The sequence below is a fragment of the Macaca nemestrina genome, chromosome 2 (genome assembly GCF_043159975.1).
Source record: "Macaca nemestrina isolate mMacNem1 chromosome 2, mMacNem.hap1, whole genome shotgun sequence".
Taxonomy (NCBI): Eukaryota; Metazoa; Chordata; class Mammalia; order Primates; family Cercopithecidae; genus Macaca; species Macaca nemestrina.
This window is the reverse complement of record NC_092126.1, coordinates 32,641,142-32,663,382: the sequence shown is the minus strand read 5'-3', so window position 1 is coordinate 32,663,382 and position 22,241 is coordinate 32,641,142. Positions and strand designations below refer to the sequence as shown.

General features: G+C 40.8%; 1 protein-coding gene across 26 annotated transcripts in view; it reads right to left on the bottom strand.

Moving 5' to 3' along the window:
- LOC105490403 (methyltransferase 6, tRNA N3-cytidine) overlaps positions 1 to 22,241 on the bottom strand; it is a 52,226-nt gene that overhangs the window by 29,141 nt on the left and 844 nt on the right. For 9 of the 26 annotated variants that reach the window (XR_011619670.1, XR_011619671.1, XR_011619672.1 and 6 more), the window contains exons 2-5: positions 21,671 to 22,018; positions 20,334 to 20,468; positions 9,961 to 10,131; positions 8,221 to 8,362 (exon numbers count right to left, since the gene is read on the bottom strand). Coding sequence is in view for 21 of the 26 variants with exons in the window: in XM_011755972.3 (XP_011754274.1) it covers positions 8,221 to 8,362; positions 9,961 to 10,131; positions 20,334 to 20,468; positions 21,671 to 21,895 (673 nt within the window). In the remaining 5 variants the exon portion in view is untranslated. The other 17 variants (XM_011755963.3, XM_071090884.1, XM_071090885.1 and 14 more) reach the window with 11 other exon arrangements.

The following is a 22,241-nucleotide window of genomic DNA, read 5'->3' as shown; positions in this document are numbered from 1 at the left end:
AAATAGGGAATCAAATGCTATCAAAGATAGCTATAAATAATATCTGCGTGAGGCAGACAATTATCTGTACTGCAGTCTCTTCTCTGCTTTGGCCTTAATTCCAAACAACATTAAAAAGCAAATCCACAAAACCATTTGGGGATAGGAAAGTACAAAGGGGTATTTACTCATAGGAAAAAAAAATTAGGACCCTTGATTGGTGTCCAGCCCATATTCATGCTCCCCAGCATCCCGGGGACCTTGTAGACACCTTTTGAGCCCATCACACACATTACCTTAAAATGCTTCCCAGATTTAACTGAAAGCAAACACCTTCAGTAGGCAAAGTAGACTGAACATTGGGTAAAAGCACCCTTGCTTTCTAATCTCCAGTGAGGCCAAAACTGATCTTATGAGCTCACGAGTTGATCCAGAAAACACATTTGTAATAAATATTTTCTATGCTCTTCAATGACAATTAAAAAATGGACACTATATAACTAAGATGGGATTGATCTTATGAGCTTATAAATTGATCTAGAAAACACGTTTGTAATAAATATTTTCCATGCTCTTCAATAACAATAAAAAACGAACACTAGGTAACTAATTAAGATGGGAGTAGAAGGCCAATAAAAACATCTAGTGTCTAGCACCACCTTGTGGTACAACATTCAAATCCTGAGCCCTTGCAAGGACCCCCAAGATTAAACCTTCTTGAAAAAGAGTTGGCTCGTGAGCTGCTCTACCATTTTGATGTAACAATATACTTTCTGGAGAAATATGAAATAATAGAAATAACTAGCACTTGACTGGTACTTTATTGTAAACCAAGCGTTCCCATCTGACTGATCTCACTTAATCCTGGCAGTAGCCCTGCCAGGTACTAGGTACTAAGATCTCAGTCTTAGACATGTGAAGTCTGAAGTTCAAAGAAGTTGGTAGTTTGCACTGGGCAAGTCCTGCACTTGAACCCATTTATTCATATTCCCATTATTCATATTCCAAATCCTGTAATAAGATTGTATTAGCACTACTGTATGGAGTGTGTGTATATATATATAATCACTATACTACATGTATTAATATATGTGAAAAGTTCAAAAGAAACATATAGTACTATATAGGATATTTTAATATAATATAGTATTTATACTATTTTTTATAGTACTGTTAGCCAGCACTCATTACGTTTCTGGGGCTGTTTTCCGGCTGTGAAGACAAGGCAATATTGGTTGACTCTTTGTAGTCTATATGATTCCACAGAGCTTGCTACTAAACCAACCATGGTCTTGCTTTCCTGGTCCCTAAGCACCCAAACTGTGGGAGAACCTGATCCTCTGTTGTCTTAATTTAGGGTGCACTGATGGAAATGTGGCCAGGGAGAATGAACACAAGGACCTAGAGGCAGTGAGACTGAAGCCATTTTTATGTTTGGCCTTTAAAATGCTTATGAACCAATCTACTGACTCATAGTTAAAATACTGATGGACTGGGTCACCTCATTAATTTAATAAGAAGTACATTTTACAATCAATATATCTTAAAGTTGGCAGCTGCCTGGCCCACTTCCAACCCTGGCCCACCCATGAAAAAATAAATCTTAGTTATATATATACGTATATATACATAATCTAATATATATATGTATATATATACATACATAGAATTAGATTATAGAATTAGAATTTGGGGCCCTAATGACTCCTGTGGGCAGACACAACTCCAAGTTGTGTTGGGAGAAAACTGCTGGCCCCATTCACAGGTATACGCCCAGCCAACTACTGGCAAAGAGGCCTTCATCAACCTGTTTTGCTTTCTCTGAAGTCATTCTTGTCTCTTGGCCAGTCTGCCCAATAGCTACCCTTCTAAGGGACAATAACCTAGACCTCCTGGTTCCTAGATTCACAACAAACCCTCCACTGAGAATACTATTGATGGAAAACTGACAGAAGGACCAACAGCCTGTTAGTCTTCTAGGGATTCTAAAACCCACCTAGACCATCTCCTTTCAGTCCTCTTCATCTACTTATTTGATAGTCCCTTGGGGGTTATATCTATGTTAAGCTATATTATCAGAAACAATGCTTTGATACTTGTTTTTATTACTGGTAATGCTGTTAAGTTTGCTGTTGTGTCCTATTTATGGGAACTAGAGGGAAAGTTTCCTTAGATCTCCAGATTAGGAGTAGCTGCCTCAGGTTTATTGCATGGAGTCTGAACTTCATCTTGTTTCCTTCTTTACGCTGACCACTAGGAAGCAAAATCTGTTATTTATCCTTAAGTGTAAAAGACCTGTTGTAATGCAGTTTGTGTGGATAAGGTTATTTTCCTGGCCTCAACTTTTTTTTTCTGTTAGCCCAATTTCCCTACTTAAAATCCTGTAATTTTTGTATTTTTGTAAGTTGTCCTCAAACTCTTTTGGGGAGAATTTTTAAAATAGAAGAAAAACTACTCAAACTACTCTCTGGTGTTAGACTTCAGAATAGAGAATACCTTGCGGGGACAGTGACTAGAATGAGACACAGGGGTGGGGTGGGTTCTGGGGTGCCAATCATGCTGGACGTGTCATACATCACTGTGATGTCAGTGAGCTAAATACTTATGATTTGTGCACTTTTCTGTATGCATGTTAAACTTCTATGTTCAAAAAATGAAGACTGAGGGAAATACTTATGTGTCATATATATGTACTTCCTTTAATCCTCTGAACACTTTTAAGTTAGTAGTTATCCCCATCATAAAAATGAAGAATGGGAGGTTCAAACAGGTTAAGGAATGAGGCCAAAATTCCAAATGACTTCTGGTAACAAAAGCACAGGCTTATCCTACTACACTACACAGCTCCTTGCTTTTTTTTTTTTTTTTTTTTTCCCAGTTGGACACGGGGTCTCGCTCTGCACCCAGGCTGTAGTATGCAGTGGCATGACAATGGCTCACTCGATTGCTGCAGCCTCCAACTCCTGCGCTCATGCAATCCTTCAACCTCAGTCTCCCGAGTAGCTGGGACTACAGGCATATACCACCTCACCTGGCTAATTTTCTTATTTTTGCATAGAGATGGGGTCTTGCTACATCACCCAGGCTCTCACTTTTCTACTTTAAATGGCCTGTCTTTATCCAGCTTAGCCACTAAAATCCAAGAAACATTGGTCAGACCTAGTAGGGACACAACTGAAAGGACTTCCCTGAGGGGGCAGTGGGCAGCGTCTGGGGCTGTAGCTGGCTGTGGGATTCATTTGGTGGAGGGGGCTTTGGGAGAGAGCACTGGACTGAAAGTGGGGAGCCTGAGGCTGCTTCTGGACAGGGCTGGGCTCTCACTGGGAGAAGGCCCATGAGGACCCCTATAGGTCTACCTTCTTTACAAGTTCCATCAGCCCCTCCCAAGAAGTTGAGAACAGATGGCAGAATCACAACACCCAGCAAGCACAGATTGAGCCCTGCTGCCTGCCCCTCTTCTCTTCAGGAGCCAGGAGGATTTATTCTGATTGTACGGAACCACTATGACTATCATCCAACCTCTTCACACTGGGACCCCTCCTCCAGATGTGGTTGGAGTTGAAGGGCCCAGGCCTGCTGCATGTGCAGCCCAGTCACATACTCAAGACAGTGTTCTCACATTCTTCAGAAAGGCGAACAGAAAGGCTTACAGGCTTAACTCTTGGGAGCAGAACAAAATCACCTGGATTTTACTTCATAAAGGAAACGTCATTAAAAGGCAATGATTGGGAAACAGGTCAGCAGACCAATTTAGGGATTTCCCCATATTCCACAACCCTAGCTACGTGATTTTGAACTCATCATTTACCCCTTGCTACTGCTTCCTCATTTCCCAGTAGGGAGTTGGAACGTCCATTCTAAAGCCCCTCTCAACTCTGAAATTCTAACTCTAGACACCAGCCATCTTCTCAGAGAAACAGCACTGGACAAATGGGGCAGAGGGGAGGACAGGTGATGACCATCCCCTCTCTCTCCCAGGGCAAACAGTGTGACAAGAAACTGGCCCAGAGATAAAGGGTCTCAATAATCAGGTAGGGAGCCATGGAGGGTTCTTGAGCACAGACAGAGCAAAAGTGGTATTTGTGGAACACTGGTTTTGAAGAAATACGTAAATGAACTAAAGGGGAGACCAATGGGCAAATATGACACTGGAAAAAGAAAACAGAACAATCCTTTAGGCTAGAAATACATATGAGTGTCTTATTTTAGTCTACTTGGCCTCATTTTTACTCCATGGTTGTCTGACATGTTGCCTGGAGGAACACTGCAGTCACATGAGTAATGACAAGAATCTCTTTACGTGCTACAGGGTCCTTAGGCTTTTCTTTGCGGAATTTTACAGTGAACAATATGGCTGAATTATGTTATTCTATAAAACTTTCACTACTTTTCAGGCCTTGAAGTTTTATTTACATGTCTCTCACACACATACACTTTCTATTTTTTAACACAAAAAGTACATAGTAGTCCCCCCTTTTCTGCGGGTGGTATGTTTCAAGACCCCCAGTGGTTGCCTGAAACCAAGATGGTACCAAACCCTAAAAAAAAAGAACAATTTTAACAATATACTGTAATAAAAGTTATGTGAACGTGATCTGTCTTTCCAATTTTTTTTTTTTTTTTGAGACAGACTTTTGCTCTGTCGCCCAGGCTGGAGTGCAGTAGCGTGATCTCAACTTACTGCAACCTCCGCCTTCCAGGCTCAAGCCAACCTCCCACCCCAGCTGGGACTACAGGCACATGCCACCACACCTGGCTAATTTTTGTATTTCTGTAGAGACAGGGTTTCACCATGTTGCCCACACTGGTCTTGAACTCCTGGTCTCAAGGGATCTGCTGGCCTCGGCCTCCCAAATAAAAATATCTTATTTCTTAAGATATTTTCAAAATATCTTAAGGCATGATGGCTCACATCTGTAGTCCTAGCTACTCAGGAGGCTGAGGCAGGAAGATTGCTTAAGCCCAGGGGCGTGGAGGCTACAATCAGCTGTGATCACACCACTGCACTCCGACCTGCGTACCACAAGATCCTGCCTCAAAAAATATATAAAGTAAAAAGAGTGATTTTATTTATTTATGAAACATGGTCTCACTCTTGTCGCTCATGGAGTGCGATGGCATGATCTCGGCTCACTGCAAACCTCCGCCTCTTAGGTTCAAGTGATTCTCCTGCCTCAGCCTCCTGAGTAGCTGGGATTACAGGCACCCGCCACCATGCCCAGCTAATTTTTTTGTATTTTTAGTAGAGACGGGGTTTCACTATGTTGGTAAGGCTGGTCTCGAAGTCCTGACTTTAGGTGATCCCCCAACCTTGGCCTCCCGAAGTGCTGGGATTACAGGCATGAGCCACCACGCCCAGGCAAAAGAGTGATTTTAAATTATCCTCTTCAAGGGGAGGTATGAATGCCAATCTCATGAAAGGTCAGGACTTATGATCCAGGCCCAGGATCACAGGAGATGGGTTCTTAAGAGGCTTTAGAAATTTGCTCTGAAGGAAAACTCTCGGCACACACAGGCCTTCTTTTTTATTCACCGTCTCTCGAAACACATACTCGTTTACCACTTCTTCATAACCTGTGTCCATAAAGAGCTGAGCCAGGAATTCTGTAAGACAAGCATCGACAATGCTCAAAACTCTTCATAACATTACATTTGCTTTGCAGTCCTTGAGGAGGAGGGATAGGGGCTGAGGCTATGTTAATATTTTTTAAAATGAAAACCTCAATGCTAAAATTTAAAGGTTTTGATTTGGGAACTAATACACTCCTTCTCCTCTTCTACCCAAACAGAAACCTTCAATTAAACAATTTAATCAGAACAAGGTGAAGGACAACTCGGTGTGCGCATCTTGCCTTATTATGAATTCTCAAATACAAAAGCCCAAGTAAAAAGAAACAATTCCAAATTGACTATATTCCTTTTTTAAAAAATTAAATATATATATATATATTTTTGTTTTTTTTTTTTGTGAGAAAGAATATTGCTCTGTCACCTAGGCTAGAGCAGTGGTACGATCTCAGCTCACTGCAACCTCCGCTTCCTGGGCTTAAGAGATTCTCCTGCCTCAGCCTCTTAAGTAGCTGGGACTACAGGCACACACCACCATGCCTGGTTAATTTTTTTGTGTTTTTAGTAGAGACAGGGTTTTGCCATGTTGGCTAGGCTGGTCTCAAACCTCTGACCTCAAATGATCCACCCATTTTGGCCTCCCAAAGTGATGAGATTACAGGCGTGAGTCACTGCACCCAGCCAATTATATTCTTTTGTAAAATTTTTCTTATTGTTTCCCATCTCTGAACAAAAACATAAAAATTGGCGAAATTCCTACAAGGTCTGCATGTGTTCAATTTGTTTACATCAAACATCTTATTCATCCTAACACAAAGGAGGAAAATTTGTGATTGGAGTGGAGAAAAACACCCAATGGTGACCTAGCTCCGGGAAAATCTAACCCAAATAATACATCACTACACATGAAATGAAACAAGTAGAATAAATGGCTAGGCAGCAAAAATAAAGACTCTTACTAAGAGCATTGCTCCAGAGAACATGCTCTGAAGCACTTTGCAGATATCACTGCATCTTCTCAATATTTACAATTGGTTTAAATTTTATGAATTAAGAAATCTTTTAATTTTTAACCTATTTTGACAATTTTGCAGTTTTTTTGTTTTGTTTTGTTTTGTTTTGTTTTGAGATAGGCTTCTCGCCCTGTCACCCAGGCTGGAGTGCAGTGGTATGATCATAGCTCACTGCAGCCTCTGTCTTCTGGGGCCAAACGATCCTCTTGCCTCAGCCTCCTAAGCAGCTGGGACCACAAGTGCATGCCACCACTCCTGGCTAATATATATTTTTTTAATTTTTAGTAGAGATAAAGTTTCACTGTTGCCCAGGCTGGTCTCGAACTCCTAAGCTCAAGTGATCCTTCCGCCTCAGACTCCCAAATAATTTTGCAGCTTTAATAGTAATCACTCGATTTTAGTTCATTTTGGTATCTAAAAGAATATTTCGTTTCAAGAAGAAAAATGTTTGTTAAAATAGAGGTTAAGGTAATTATCTTCCTATCTAGATGATTAAGTAGACTTTGTTCAAGACACCTAAAAGACTGAAACAGTGTTCCACATTTTCTTATCAAAAATGACTTTTTAAATACATCTATAGGCTAGGCATGGTGGCTCACGCCTGCAGTCCCAGGATTTTGGGAGGCTGAAGTGGGCAGATCACTTGAGACCAGGAGTTTGAGACCAGCCTGGCCAACATGGCAAAACCCCATCTCTACTAAAAATACAAAAATTAGCTGGGCGTAGTGGCACACACTTATAATCCTTGCTACTTGGGAGGCTGAGGCATGAGAATCACTTGAGCCTGGGTGGTGGAGGTTACAATACGCCAAGATCATGCCACTGCACTCCAGCCTGGGCGACAGAGTAAAACTCTGTCTCAAAAATAAATAAATAAATAAACACCTCTTTACAGCAAATTTGCATATTTATTTAAAAACAGATCCAGGCCAGGCATGGTGACTCACACTTGTAATCCCATCACTTTTGGAGGCCGAGACAGACAGATCACTTGAGCTCAGGAGTTTTGAGACCAGCATGGGCAACATGGTAAAAACCCCGACTCTACCAAAAATACAAAAAATTAGCCAGCCATGGTGGCATGCGTCTGTGGTCCCAGCTACTCAGGAGGCTTTGGTGGATCACTTGAGTCTGGAAGGTGGAGATTGCAGTGAGCCGAGATCACACCACTGCATTCCAGCCTGGGTGACAGAATGAGACTCTGTCTCAAAAACAACAAAAAAACCAAACCCCAAAACAGATCCAATCATTTCTATAGAAAAAGGTTTCCTGACTTTGTGCCATGGGAAAGTAATCTCAAGGCACTATGTTGTCGAATTTGCTTTATTTTTAAGTGGACAAGGAGAAGTTTCTGACTTGCCTTCCCTCTTACTCCATCACAATTCCTAGTAGGGCATCCACATGGCATGTCAGAAGCTGTCCATTAACCCAAGCTCACTAGGAGAGTCACTGACACCAGAGAAGGCTTGTGAGCTCTTCAAGGGCAGAGGCCAGGTCTGTGCCTTCCAGGTGCTGTGTAAGTATTGTACAGTAGAGGGCTTGTTTCAGGGGCTCATGCACATGTCACAAGCCTTCTCCCAGTAGCCTTGCAGTGATAATGCAATCAAATAAACAGAAACAAAGAATAAAACATTTAAAGACTGGATTCCATTCATCTTACCATCAGTAAAAAAATATGATCTGGTCCCATCTTGTCTAACATAAAAGTTTTCTCCAAGTTTGCTGCCGGCTTTAAACCTAAGCATGGCATGATCATACAGCCCGTAGTCACGAAACAAGACACTTTTGCCTGGTTTTAATACCTATGAAACAAAAGCAGGCTGAATATGACTTTGGAGAACTCCATCAAAATAAAACCTGATTAAATTAGGACTTAAAATAAATTTGTGATAATTATTAAGGGGACAGACTGAAATGCCCATAATATGAAACCAAAATGGCCTACTAGTTAAACACATAGTAAGACTGGGCAGGGCTCCATAACACTAAGACTCTTTTTTTTTTTTTTTTTTTTGAGATAGAATCTTGCTCTGTCACCCAGGCTGGAGTGCAGTGGCATAACCTCAGCTCACTGCAACCTCCGCCTCCCATGTTCAAGTGATTCTCGTGTCTCAGTCTCCCGAGTAGCTGGGATTACAGGCACCCGCCACCATGCTCTGCTAATTTTTGTATTTTAGTAGAGATGAGATTTCACCATGTTGGCCAGGCTGGTCTCGAACTCCTGACCTCAAGTGATCTGCCCACCTCAGGCTCCCAAAGTGTTGGGATTACAGGCGTGAGCGACCTCGCCCGGCCCTGAAGACACTTCTTAAGTACCTCCAAGAGCACCCTGGAATGTCCAATGTCACAGGATTAAAATGTTAGAGACCAATCTGGGCAATATAGTGAGACCCCATCTCTATAAAAAATTAAAAATTAGCTCAATGTGGTGGTACATCCTGTAGTCCCAATTACTTTAGAGGCTGAGGTGGGAGAATTGCTTGAGCCCAGGAGGTTGAGGCTGCAGTGAGCCACATCCATGCCACTGCACTCCAGCCTGAGTGACACAGCAAGACTCTGTCTCAAAAATAAATAAATAAAGTGTTAGAGACAATAAATGAAAGTGTTATCCTCATCGAAGCACTTTCTTGCAACATTTTATTCACCATTTCCTAGTATTCAAACTGTATTCAACTGCCTCTTAAAAAAAAACAACAGAATGTTGTTTTGGCTTTTTACTGATTCAGGTTGGTTTTCCTTATTCTGAGTCTCAGCTCTCATTTCACTGTGCCACAATGTACATAGCTCAATCACAGTACCAATAACTGATCTATGCCTAGCATTTGACAGCTCAACCATACATTTTCTCATTGTATCATCACCCAATTGTGGGACAAAGAAATGTGATTATTATTCTTACTTGAGATAAGGAAACCAATACTCAAAAGGGTTAAGTGATCTGCCAATGATCAAACATTAGCCTTTATTTAGAGACAAGGTCTCGCTATGTTGGCCAGGCTGGTTTCGAACTCCTGACTTCAAGTGATTCACCTGCCTTGGCCTCCCAAAGTGCTGGGATTACAGGCATGAGCCACTGCACCTGGCCCAACTGTGTACTCTCGACCACTGAACCATAACTCCTCTCACCTTATGGCAGGACTCCATGGATCCCAGGTAACTGCAAAATCATCTTTGTCTCAGGGCTGGCAAAGCTCTGAAGAGCAGCCATGGCACTGCACAAATCAGAATTTAGGGTGGATGTTTTATGCCAGAGAACCCCTTTCTATACACTGACTACAGAGCCTACCTAGTGAGAATGGAGAGACTATGTGAATCTAGACAGTACATGAGCCTCATTAGGGAAGGTAAGTAAAAGAATCTGTACTGTCCAACCCTCAAGTACAGGCCCCAAATTACTAACCTTGTAAATGTTTTCTAAGACAAGGTGCATCTTCTCAGGATGAACAGCTGAGAGCACAAATATCAACATAACAACATCCACAGACCCTGGTGGTACGTGATCCAGAAGATCATCTTTGGTCAGATCACACTGGAATACCTTGCATCTTTCTGTGTCATATAAAGGATTTTGCTAGAGTGGAAAAAACACAAATGAATTTTAATGCGACCACTATGCTGATATATTTGGAAAAATACAACATCAAAAGGCGATCCTATTTCCTATACATAGAAATGATCACTTTGTTACCAGATAAAACTGATTAATAAATCACTGACATATAACACATGTAATAGTCACTACTGCTACAAGGGGCAAGACTTTAATAAATCATTTTTAGCTGAGGAGAGAATAAGAGTATTACGTATTCAAAACTGAGCATTTTAGTAGCACGTTATTTCCAGAGGGATGATGATTCAAAACTGGCCTCTGCTTGTTTCTTTCTTTTTGTTTTTTTAAAGGGACAGGGACTCACTCTGTCCGCTGGGCTAGAGTGCAGTAGCATGATCATGGCTCACTGCAGCCTTCACCTCTTGAGCCCAAGTCATCCTCCCACTTCAGCCTCCTGAGTAGCTGGAACTACAGGTGCGCACCCCTGCATCTGGCTAAATTTTTATTTTTATTTTTGTGAAGATGGGGTCTTGCTATGTTGTCCAGGCTAGTATTGAACTCCTGGCCTCAAGTGATCCTCCCACTTCAGACTTCCAAAGTGCTGGGATTACAGGCGCAAGCCACCATGTTCTGCTGGCCTCTGGCTTCCTTAATCCTCCTTTGAATAATCTATTACAAGCCTAAACCCTCTGAGAAGCCCTTCTAATTCCCCTTGTTGAGATGCTCCCACAGTTCTTCTGGGGTATAATTTCTCTTTATGCAGCAAGCTAAATAAACTTAACCTTTTTTCGACTACAAATGTGTTCCTGGTACATTTTGGTTGGTAGGCTTCAATACATGTTTAAGAGTATTATGAAGAAAAATATTAAACTTTTCTTTCATGTAAATGAGGACCTGAATAAATAGATATACAAAGTTACTGGAAGGGAAAATTAAATGCAAAATTAAAAAGATATCAATTCTATTCATAATTCCATTTGTAAATCCAATGCAATCTCAACTGATTCCCAATAGATTTCTAGAAACTTGACAGGGTGAATCTAATTAATCAGAAAGTAAAAATCTTTAAGAACAGCCAAGTCAATTTTTAAAATGATGAACAATGAAGTAGGTATGGTGACTCATGCCTGTAATCCCAGCAACTTGGGAGGCTGAAGTGAAAGGATCGCTTGAGTTCAAAGCTGCAGTGAGCTATGATTCGTGCCACTGCACGCCAGCCTGGGCAACAGAGCGAGATCTCATCTTTAAAAAATAGGCCAGGTGCAGTGGCTCACGCTTGTAATCCTAGCACTTTTCGAGGCCAAGGTGGGTGGATCATGACGTTAGGAGTTTGAGACAAGCCTGGCCAATATGGTGAAACTCCGTCTCTACTAAAAAAATTAGCCGGGTGTAGTGACCCATGCCTGTAGTCCCAGCTACTCGGGAGGCTGAGGCAGAAGAATTGCTTGAAACTGGGAGGCGGAGGTTGCAGCGAGCCCAGATCATGCCACTGCACTCCAGTCTGGGTGACAGAGTGAGACTCTGTCTCAAAATAAATAAATAAATAAATAAATAAATAAAATGGAATGAAGAATAATAAAGAAGATTCACTACTGGACATCAAAATATATTACAAAACGTAGTAATAACACGGTTTGAGAATGGAGACAAACATATCACCGAGACAAAATAGAGTCCCAAAACAGACCTGTGTATACTGTATATATAAACAGGAATTTTGTATGTTATATGATAAAAGATAGACAAAGGTGACAATTAGATAAAAAGGTAGACAATAAAGATGACAATTATGAATGAGGAAAAATTAATTTCTCATTCAATTTACTGTGTTCAGAAGAACTGGCTACCTATTTGAACTAAAGGACAAACGACTACCCTTGAGTCACAGGCACACAGTACCAGTTCAAATTTGGAGAAGCAGAACATTAGAGAACAACCCCTCTCCCACACGCCACCACCAAGTCTCCAAGAATAACAGTCCACTGCAGCTGGGGCTCCGAGCCGTAACAGGCCGTTTCTTTGGGAAACAGTACAAAGGGAAGACCCAAATCCAAGAGAGGAGACAAAAACAAGTTGCTAGAGGAGTCTGAAGTCTCTGGTGCCCACAGCAACAACAAATCTCACAGACAGCAACAGACTTCAAACAACAGCCCAATTCCTGACTAGACTGTTACAAATCCCTATCCTTCAGTATCTACTGGCCCTTATGTCTAGCTTTAACCAAAAAGTAGAAAACATCCCAGAAGGCAAGAAAAAACATAGTGTGAAGAGAATAAGCCATCACCCGAGCCAGACTCAAATATGACAGATGTTGGATCCAAAAGCTTGGGCATTTAAAATAATTATGATTAAAACGTTAAAGATTCTAATGGAAAAGACAGACAACATGCAAAATCAGACACATAATTTCAGGGACGGAAATTATAAAAAGACTCAAAGAGAAATGCTAAAAACCAAAAACATGGTAACAGAAATGAACACTTTCAATAGGTTCCTCAACAAAACATGTACTACCTAGGAATGAGTCAGTAAACTTGATGATAGGATAATAGAAATCACACAAACTGAAAATGCAAAAAGGAAAAAAGTGGGGGAAAAAACCCTAAAACAACAGCATATAAGGGCTGTGGGGCAATAGAAAATGTTACACACGTAACTGGAATCCCAGAGGGAGAAGAGAGAACAAGAGCTAAAGAAAGAATTCAAAGAAATAATGATCCTAATTTTTCCAGATTAAAAAACATAACCAAAATTATAAAATAACTATAACCAAAAATTATTAAGAGCAATATATAGGTGATTACGTCTAAATCCTAGGAATAGCTGGGCGCAGTGGCTCATACCTGCAATCCCAGCACTTTGGGAGGCTGAGGCAGGAGGATTGCTTGAGCCCAGGAGTTTGAAAGCAGCCTGGGCTAACGAGACCTCATCTCTAAGAAAAATAAAGTAAATCCTAGGAGTAAAGGACTCCTAAACAAGGCATAAAATAGAACTTCAAAAGGAAAATATTAGTATTTTGCCATGATAATTTAAATTCTGTGTAGCCTGGGCAACATAGCAGACCCTCATCTCTACAGAAATTTTTAAAAAATTAGCCAGGCATGGTGGTGCAAGCCTGTGGTCCCAGCTCAGGGGGCTGAGGATCGCCTGAGTCCGCAAGGTCGAGGTTGCAGTGAGCTGCGTTTGTACCACTATACTCCATCCTAGGTGACAGAGTGAGACCTTGTCTAAAAAAAAAAAAAATCCTTGTGTAAAAAAAAAAGAGATACTGTAAAGTGATGCTGAATACACTGGAAGAACTGTTTGCAACACATATACCAAAATATCTAGAATGTATCCTGAAAATAAGAAAGAAAATGACAAACCAATAGAAAAGTAGGCAGAGGTTATGAATAGACAGCTCCTACTATAAGCTCCATGTGGGTGGGAATTTTTGTCTGTCTGTTCACTGTTTAACTCCAGTGCTTAGAACAGTGATTGGCACACATTAAGCTCTCAGTAAACAAATGTGGACTAAAGGAACTCACAGCTAACTAATGCTATCAACCTTCCACAAGGCCTTCAACCTCTCTGGTGATAAGAAAAAAATAAATTAAAATATGGAGACATTATTTTTTGCCCAAAAGATTGGTAAATATAAAAAAGACGGATATCAAGTGTTGAGGCAATAAAAAAAAAAAAAGGTACCTTTATATTATTGGTGAAATTATAAATTAGTACGATCTTTTTGGAAGGAAACTTGGCATTGTCTATTAAAATATAAATGTACATGCTCATCTTCCAAGGAATTCTACTTCTTCCATTACTCTTCATAGAGACGAATGCATACACACATTTTGGGAACATATGTATGATGCTGATCATATTAACCCTATTGTAAGAGCAAAAAATTAGAAACAATCCAAATAAATATCAATAGGGTAACTGTTTCTTTTGTTGGTTTTTGTTTTTTTGTGATGGAGTCTCGCTCTGTCGCCCAGGCTGGAGTGCAGTGGCGCGATCTCGGCTCACTGCAAGCTCTGCCTCCCAGGTTCATGCCATTCTCCTGCCTCAGTTCTCCTGAGTAGCTGGGACTACAGGCGCCCACCACCACGTCCGGCTATTTTTTGTATTTTTAGTAGAGACGGGGTTTCACTGTTTTAACCAGGATGGTCTCGATCTCCTGACCTCGTGATCTGCCCACCTCGGCCTCTCAAAGTGCTGGGATTACAGGCATGAGCCACTACACCCGGTAGGGTAACTGTTAAATAAAGTATGGTATATCCATTCTATGGAATACTATAACAGGTAAATAAAATCTACATGTACTAACATGAAAACTCTGCAAAATAAAATAATGTAGAATGAGGAAAGCATGTTATAGTAAATATGATACCACCATTTTTAAAAATCTGTGTATATAGTGGGCTGACTTAAGTCCTTATTTAAAACGTCTAAACTTTCTAGATGTTTAGAAGTGCACAAAGTATGTTAAAAGCAGGGTAGTAAATAAAACATTTTGTATATATCCTTTTGTTAAAATTCACTGAAATATTACCTTTTGGAAATGGAATGATCAAACCACTTCTCTAATCAGTACATATCATTACATTTGTACTGGGTCAGGAGAAAAGGAGGAGAATAAAGTGCAAAGGGCCTTATACCAATGTGTTTATAGCGAGGCAAGATTGACCACTGTACCTGATGTCCATGCATTTTATTTTACTTTGCTATGTACACAGTGTATATGAAGGACAAATGAGTCCTCATTTACAACATCTAGTTCTAGATGTTAAAGAGGTTGACAGTGTATGATCAAAGTAGAGTCAGTAACCTAATACACTGAATACACTTTGTGTTCAAATTCACAGGAAAGACTGTTCTTAAAAACACTCAGGGAAGTGAAATTGTTAAAATCCCCTCTAAGCATTACAGATGCTTATACATATCCACTGAGTTGATAGAGGCAGGGTTCTATGCCAGAATGTTCCTATTTAGATGGCACTTTCAAATGACAGCTTATTATGTACGTGTACCATTTATTCAATGCTATGGTATATATAGTGGAAAACTTAAGTCCTATTTGAAACATGTAGTCTTTCTAGACATTTAAAAGTACACAACATACGTGTACTTCTGGCATCGTAGAGGGCTGAAGTAACAAAAGTAGAGGACTAATGTAACATCCTTTAAGCAGTTTCTGTTATTTCATAGGATTGGTTGCATTTTGGGAATGGAATTGTTAAAACTGATGTCTTAGAGGGTATGCTGACTGTTCACTGGGTGGTAGTGGGCGGGGGGGGAGGAGGAAGTATGCAGAGAGAAGGGTTCTGTGCCCTTAAGTCACATTAGTTCAGGTTGTCTAGCCATCGTTCTATATGTGCATTTCAGTTAATACTGCTGTGTATTAAAGGATAAACAAGTCCCTGATGCTCAATGTATGCTAAAAGTAGAGGTAGTAAAATAATCCCTTTTTCAGTTCTTAGGAAGGACTATCCTCTTGGAATGACCGTTGTTAATTGACTTCTTGGAACTAGATATAGTCCTGTACTTAGTCATTAGAATGGTAGAAGAGGATGAAGAAGAAGGGGTGGAGGGAAGGGATCCTTGCCAGAATCTCCATATCTAGAAGATGTTTTTAGATGATAACCACAGGTCTATAGGTGCATTTTGAGTAAAGTACCTATGTTTATTGTGGACAGAGTTCATTATTTTGAAAAACCTAAGCTTCATAGATGTCTTGATGTGACAACATATAATAAAAAGCAGAGCTACTCCATAACTATATACATCTACTATGCACCCACAAAATTATTTTAAAAATAGGGCTAGTGAATTTGCCAATTTGTAAATATCTTTTTGTTATAATTGATAGAAAAGATGCATGTTGGACATGGAATTGTTAAACCACCTCTGAGCAATGTATATATTGGGACTTGTTCATTAGTTTGGCAGCAGATGAGTAGAAGAAAATATAGAGAGACAGATGTATGCAGATATTCATATTTACATTTTGACAATAGCCACTAATGTATGTGAGTCTCTCTTGGCTGTACTATGGGAATACATGAAGCAATTCAATGGAAACATACCTTCTTGGTAATATTGTAGTGGCAAAGATCCCATAATAAATTTTCTTAGAAACATTACACTTAGTGTTGCTTTATTATAGAAACACTATAGAGTATGGAAACATTATACTTAGTGTTGCATTATACTCTGTTGCTTTATGTTTCATTTTAAATTGAGCATTAAGGCAATACAGTCCTCTAATGGGAACTCTGCCAATACTTCTAGCTAGAGGTTTGTTGCCATTTTTGTCTTCCATGAAATTTTTGTCCCAAGACAGGTGGCATTATATTTTCTTCTAACAGATTGAGTTGCTGCAGGGTGTTCTTGGTTATCAAAATACTCATATAGCTTTGGGGTTTTCAATTAGTAAATATCCATAATGTGTGATAAAACATGATACATATTGCATGATCTTAATCCCATAAAATTGGATACTGTGTATATGTACACACAGGACTTAGAAGGACAAGTCAAACTGTAAACTGCTTGTGATTGTGGATGACTGTTCTTTGCTTCTTGTGTTTCTCAGTTGCCTACAGTAAACATACTAACTTCTTAAAAATGAAGGGTGTGGGTTTTGTTATTTTGTTTTTTTGAGATAGGGTCCTGCTCTGTCACCCAGGCTAGAGTACAGTGGCATGATCATAGCTCATGCAGCCTCAAATTCCGGGCTCAAGTGATTTTCCTACCTCAGTCTCCCAAACAGCTGGGACTACAGGCACACACCACCACACCTGGCTAATTAAAAAAATGTTTTGGCCAGGTGTGGTGGCTTATGTCTGTAATCCCAACACTTTGGGAGGCTGGTAGATCACCTGAGGTCAGGAGTTCAAAAAGACCAGCCTGTCCAACGTAGTGAAACCCCGTCTCTACTAAAAATACAAAAAAATTAGCCAGGTGTGGTAGCGAGTACCTGTAATCCCAGCTACTCGGGAGGCTGAGGCAGAAGAACTGCTTGAACCTGGGAGGCCGAGGTTGCAGTGAGCTGAGATCGTGCCACTGCACTCCAACCTGGGCAATAAGAGTGAAACTCCATCTCAAGTTAAAAAATAAAATAAAATATTTTTTTTTTTTTTGTAGAGACAGATTCATACTTTGTTGCCTAGGCTGATAAGGTTACTTTTTTCAAAAGTCTAATGTGGCTGAGTGTGGTGGCTCACGCTTTTGATCCCAGCACTTTGGGAGGGAGAGGTGGGAGTTAATCCCAGCACTCTGGAAGGCAGAGATGGGAGGATCTCTTGAGCCCAGGAGTTTGAGAACAGCCTAGGCAAAGTAGTGAGACCCATCTCTACAAAAAAAATAAAACAATTAGCTGGGTGTGGTGGTGTGCATCTGTAGTCCCAGCTACTCAGGAGGCTGAGGTGGCAGGATCACCTGAGCCTGGGAAGTCAAGGCTGCAGTGAGCCATGACTGTGCAACTGCACTCCAGCCTGGGTGACAGAGTGAGACCCTATCTCAAAAAATAAATAAAAATAGGCTGGATGCGGTGGCTGATGCCTGTAATCCCAGCACTTTGGGAGGCCAAGGCAAGCAGATCACTTGAGTCCAGAGAGACCAGGCTGGGCAACATGGAGAAAACCTGTCTCTACAAAAATACAAAAATTAGCCAGGGGTGGTAGTATGTGCCTGTAGTTCCAGCTACTTGAGAGGCGGAGGCAGAAGGATCACTTCAGCCTAGGAGTTTGAGGCTGCAGTGAGCTCTAATACACACCACTGCACTCCAGCCTGGGTGACAAAGCGAGACCCTGTGTCAATTAAAAAAATAATAAGATTATTTTTTAAAAATTAAAAAAATAAGTTAAAATTTTAAAAAGTCTAACGAATGCTAAAACTATGAAAGGTTGATGGGGAACGAGATACTTGCAATGTCACCAAAGTGTCCCCCACATATTGGTTAACGGCAAAGGGAATTTTATAATAGGGGAATTAGGTAGTTACTATATTAACCCTATGATCAAAACCAGTAAGATCACCAGATATTATTGCCTCATGACAGGATGTAATATGCAAGACACAACATTACCTATCAAAGCATTTTTGCCAAAAATATTTTACCTGATTTAAATTTAACTTCTAGTTCACAGATAACATAGAACATAGAGGAATAAACTAAACAGTAATGTAAAGAAACAATCAGACCAATTTCGAAACTTACAGAAAATTGGCTTCATCTATCATCAATGGGGAAAGAGGCATGGGGTAGGGCAAGGGTATTTTAAGTTAAGGAGATTTAAAGGACATAAGTGAGCCAGGCATGGTGGCTCATGCCTGTAATCCCAGCACTTTGGGAAGCCAAGGCAGGTGGATCACTTGAGGCCAGGAGTTTGAGACCAGCCTGGCTAACATGGTGAAACCCCGTCTCTAGTAAAAATACAAAAATTAGCCAGGAGTGGTGGTGGGCACCTGTAATCCCAGCTACTCGGGAGGCTGAGGCAGCAGAATCACTTGAACCCAGGAGGTGGAGGCTGCAGTAAGCTGAGATTGCACCACTGCACTCCAGTCTAGGCAACAGAGCGAGACTCCATCTCAAAAAATAAAATAAAATAAAAAATAAAGGACTTAAGTGTAAGAGGTAGTGCTTGACTGGATTCTAAACAGCTATAGGCAGGGCGTAATCCCACACTCTAAGAGGCTGAGGAGGTAGAATTGCTTGAGCCCAGGAGTTTGAGACCAGCCTAGGCAACATAGGGAAACCTCATCTCTATAAAAATTTTAAAACTAGCCAGAGTCATCTGCCATGGCTTGCACCTGTAATCTCAGCACTTTGGAAGGCTGAGGTGGGAGGACTGCTTGAGCCCAGGAGTTCGAGACCAGCCTGGGCAACACAGTGAGACCTTATCTCTAAAATAAATAAATAAATAAAAAACACTAGCTGGGCATGGTGGCACATGCCTGTAGTCCCAGCTACTCAGGAGACTGAGGTGGGAAGACTGCTTGAGCCAGGGAGGTCAAGGCTGCAGTGAGTTGTGATTGTACCACTGCACTCCAGCCTGGGTGACAAAGTGAAACCATGTCTCAAACCAAAACCAGCTATAAAAGACACCTGGAAGTCAGGTGCAGTGGCTCATACCTGTAATCCCAGCACTTTGGGAGGCCGAAGCAGGTTGATCACTTGAGCCCAGGAGTTCGAGACCATCCTGGGCAACACAGTGAGACCCCATCTCTACAAAAAATTTAAAAAATTAGCCAGGCAAGTATACACATGTAACAAACCTGCATGTTATGCACATGTACCCTAGAACTTAAAGTATTAAAAAAAAAAAAAAAAATTAGCCAGGCATGGTGGCACACACCTGTAGTCTCTGCTACTCGGGAGGCTGAGGTGGAAGAATTGCGTAAGTCCAGGAGGTTGAGGCTGCAATGAGCCATGTTCATTCCACTGTACTTCAGACTGGGTGACAGAGAAAGACCCCGTCTCTTAAAAAAAAGTAAAAAATCAAAAGACACTGGCAACTATTTGGGGAAATCTGAATTTGGAATGGATGTTAATGACACTGGGGGATTATAGTTATTTTGTTTGTTTATTTTTAAGACAGTCTCGCTCTGTCACCTAGGCTGGAGTGCAGTGCTACAGTCTTTGGTCACTGCAACCTCCACTTCTCTGACTCAAGTGATCTTCCCACCTCAGCCTCCCAATTAGCTGGGATTACAGGCAAGCACCACCATGCCCAGCTAATTTTTGTATTTTTGGTAGAGAAAAGGTTTCACCGTGTTGCCCAGGCTGGTCTTGAACTACTGGGTGCAAGCTATCCACCAGCCTCAAGTGTGAACCAACATGGCAGGCCAGATTATAGTTATTTTTGTGAAATATGATAAACTTACTGTGGTTGTGTAGAAAAAGGACTTCTTTTTAGGGGCGATGTATGCAAACATTTAGGAGTGAAATGTCTTGACATTTGTAATATACTTTAAAATAGTAATTGTAAAGCAAAAGATGTTAATTATGGATGTTAATTACATGGATATTATGGCCTTTTTTCCTGCTTTTCTTGAATAAAGCTGTGTTTCTACATTCACTGTATATGTATGTAAGCAGGAAAACTACATGTATGGTGACTATAGCTGGTTAGCTCCAGGGAAGACTAGAATTGGACACATGGGTAAAAAAGGCAGATCAAACAAGATCGGCAAGAAAACAGAAACACAGCAGAATACGCAGATGGTGCACCAACCTTAACATATTCAACCGCTCTTGGAGAAAAATCACAGGCATAGGCAAAGATATTCGGATCTTCTTCTAAAAGTGGGAATAAACAGTTTCCAACCCCACAGCCAGCTTCAAGTATTGTTAACTTTTGATCTTCAAACTGGGGAAAGATAGCTCAAAGTTATAGCACATTACATTTGCATAATGAAGAAATAAACCAAACTAAAAGGTCCAGAATATGCGAGGTCTCTAACCCCATGAAGGAGACCATCAACAAGTGAACTAATAAGCAAAAGCTATTACTGGTACTTCATTTGTCATCCAACATTAACAGTTTGGTGTGGAGGAAAAAAACAGCACAATAGCTCCGGAATTAAACTGCCAGCACTCAAATCTCAACTCCTCCCCTGCATTCTATCCTTGGGCAAATCACTTAAACAGCTCTGTGCCTCAATTTTACCTTGGGGACAAATGAGTACAATACTAATACTTCACAGAGCCGGTATAAGGGTCAAATGATAGGACACGTAGAAAAGAGCCATGGTAAATAGTTCACTAACATGAACTATTATTATTATTGAGTATGTCACTGAAGTCACTCAGTATGAATTTATATTTTGGTTTTTAAATTTTTAATGTTTAAATTTTTAAAAATTCAGAACATATGGTCTCACTATGCTGCCTAGACGGCTAATTCACGTTGGCTATTCACAGGCACAAGCCGACTGCCTGAGCCTCTCGATTAGCTGGTGATAGCCACCATATCTGGCTCTTGAATTTAATATATAATGTTTACAACTATCAGATCAACTTAAAGAAATAGAAAACGTCCACTAAAGTTCTCTTTCCTATATGTTAACCAAATCAGAAACTGCTAAAACTTTGACGTTAAGACCGAACAGTGTATTTCTCTCCTAAAATGCAAAGCATTTTGATAGGCTTCTTTAATTCTCTGCTTCGCACTCTCCCTAGGAATGCAATACACAGCACACCTCTTCACATTTTTTTTTCCTTTTCTTTTTTTTTTTTTGAGACAGAGTCTCGCTCTGTCGCCAGGTTGGAGTGCAATGGCACGATCTCGGCTCACTGCCATCTCTGCCTCCCGGGTTCAAGCGATTCTCCTGCCTCAGCCTCCCAAGTAGCTGGGACGATAGGCGTGCACCACCACACCTATCTAATTTTTGTATTTTTAGTAAAGACAGGGTTTCATCATGTTGGCCAGGATAGTCTCAATCTCTTGACCTCATGATCCGCCTGCCTCGGCCTCCCCAGGTACTGGGATTACAGGCATGAGCCACCGCACTGGGCCCTCTTCACATTTTAAATTAAGTACAGCTCAGATAAGGCGTAATATTAGCTTACCTCTCTACATGATCTTAGCTCCTCAAACTCTCTGGTGGTCCAGTGTCTGTCTTTGAAGAAATTAGTGCTATTTCTTTTGTAAAAAAGATCCCAGTTTTTCTGAGCCTCTTGTTCCAATTTGTGCTGTTTAAAATCAGACACCAAAGTTTGGTCTCTTTTCAGTTTCTCCTCTTCTTCAGAGCTGAGAACCCTTGCCTGCAGCCTCTTCCTTGGCAAAGAAGTCATCTCAGAAACTGAAGGTAACACTTAACACAGCTGAAGATTCTCCATCCCCAAATAATATGAATCCATGCTAATGGATCAGATGCATTTCCTCAGGTGAGTTTCACGCCTCAAACAGCACAGGGGCTTCGCAGACAAAAGAATGAGATTCTGGTTAGTGGTTCTAGAACGGTTCAAGACGCCAGGTTCAATTCACCAAATGTTTATGAGATGCAGACTGTACAAAAAAAAAATCCTCCCCGCTATATGAGAGGTCACAAAGACGACAAAGACAACAGTCCCTAACTTCAGAGGGCTTAAATTCATTCAGTGGCCAGGACTATCTCATGCACCATACTTTTATTCAAAC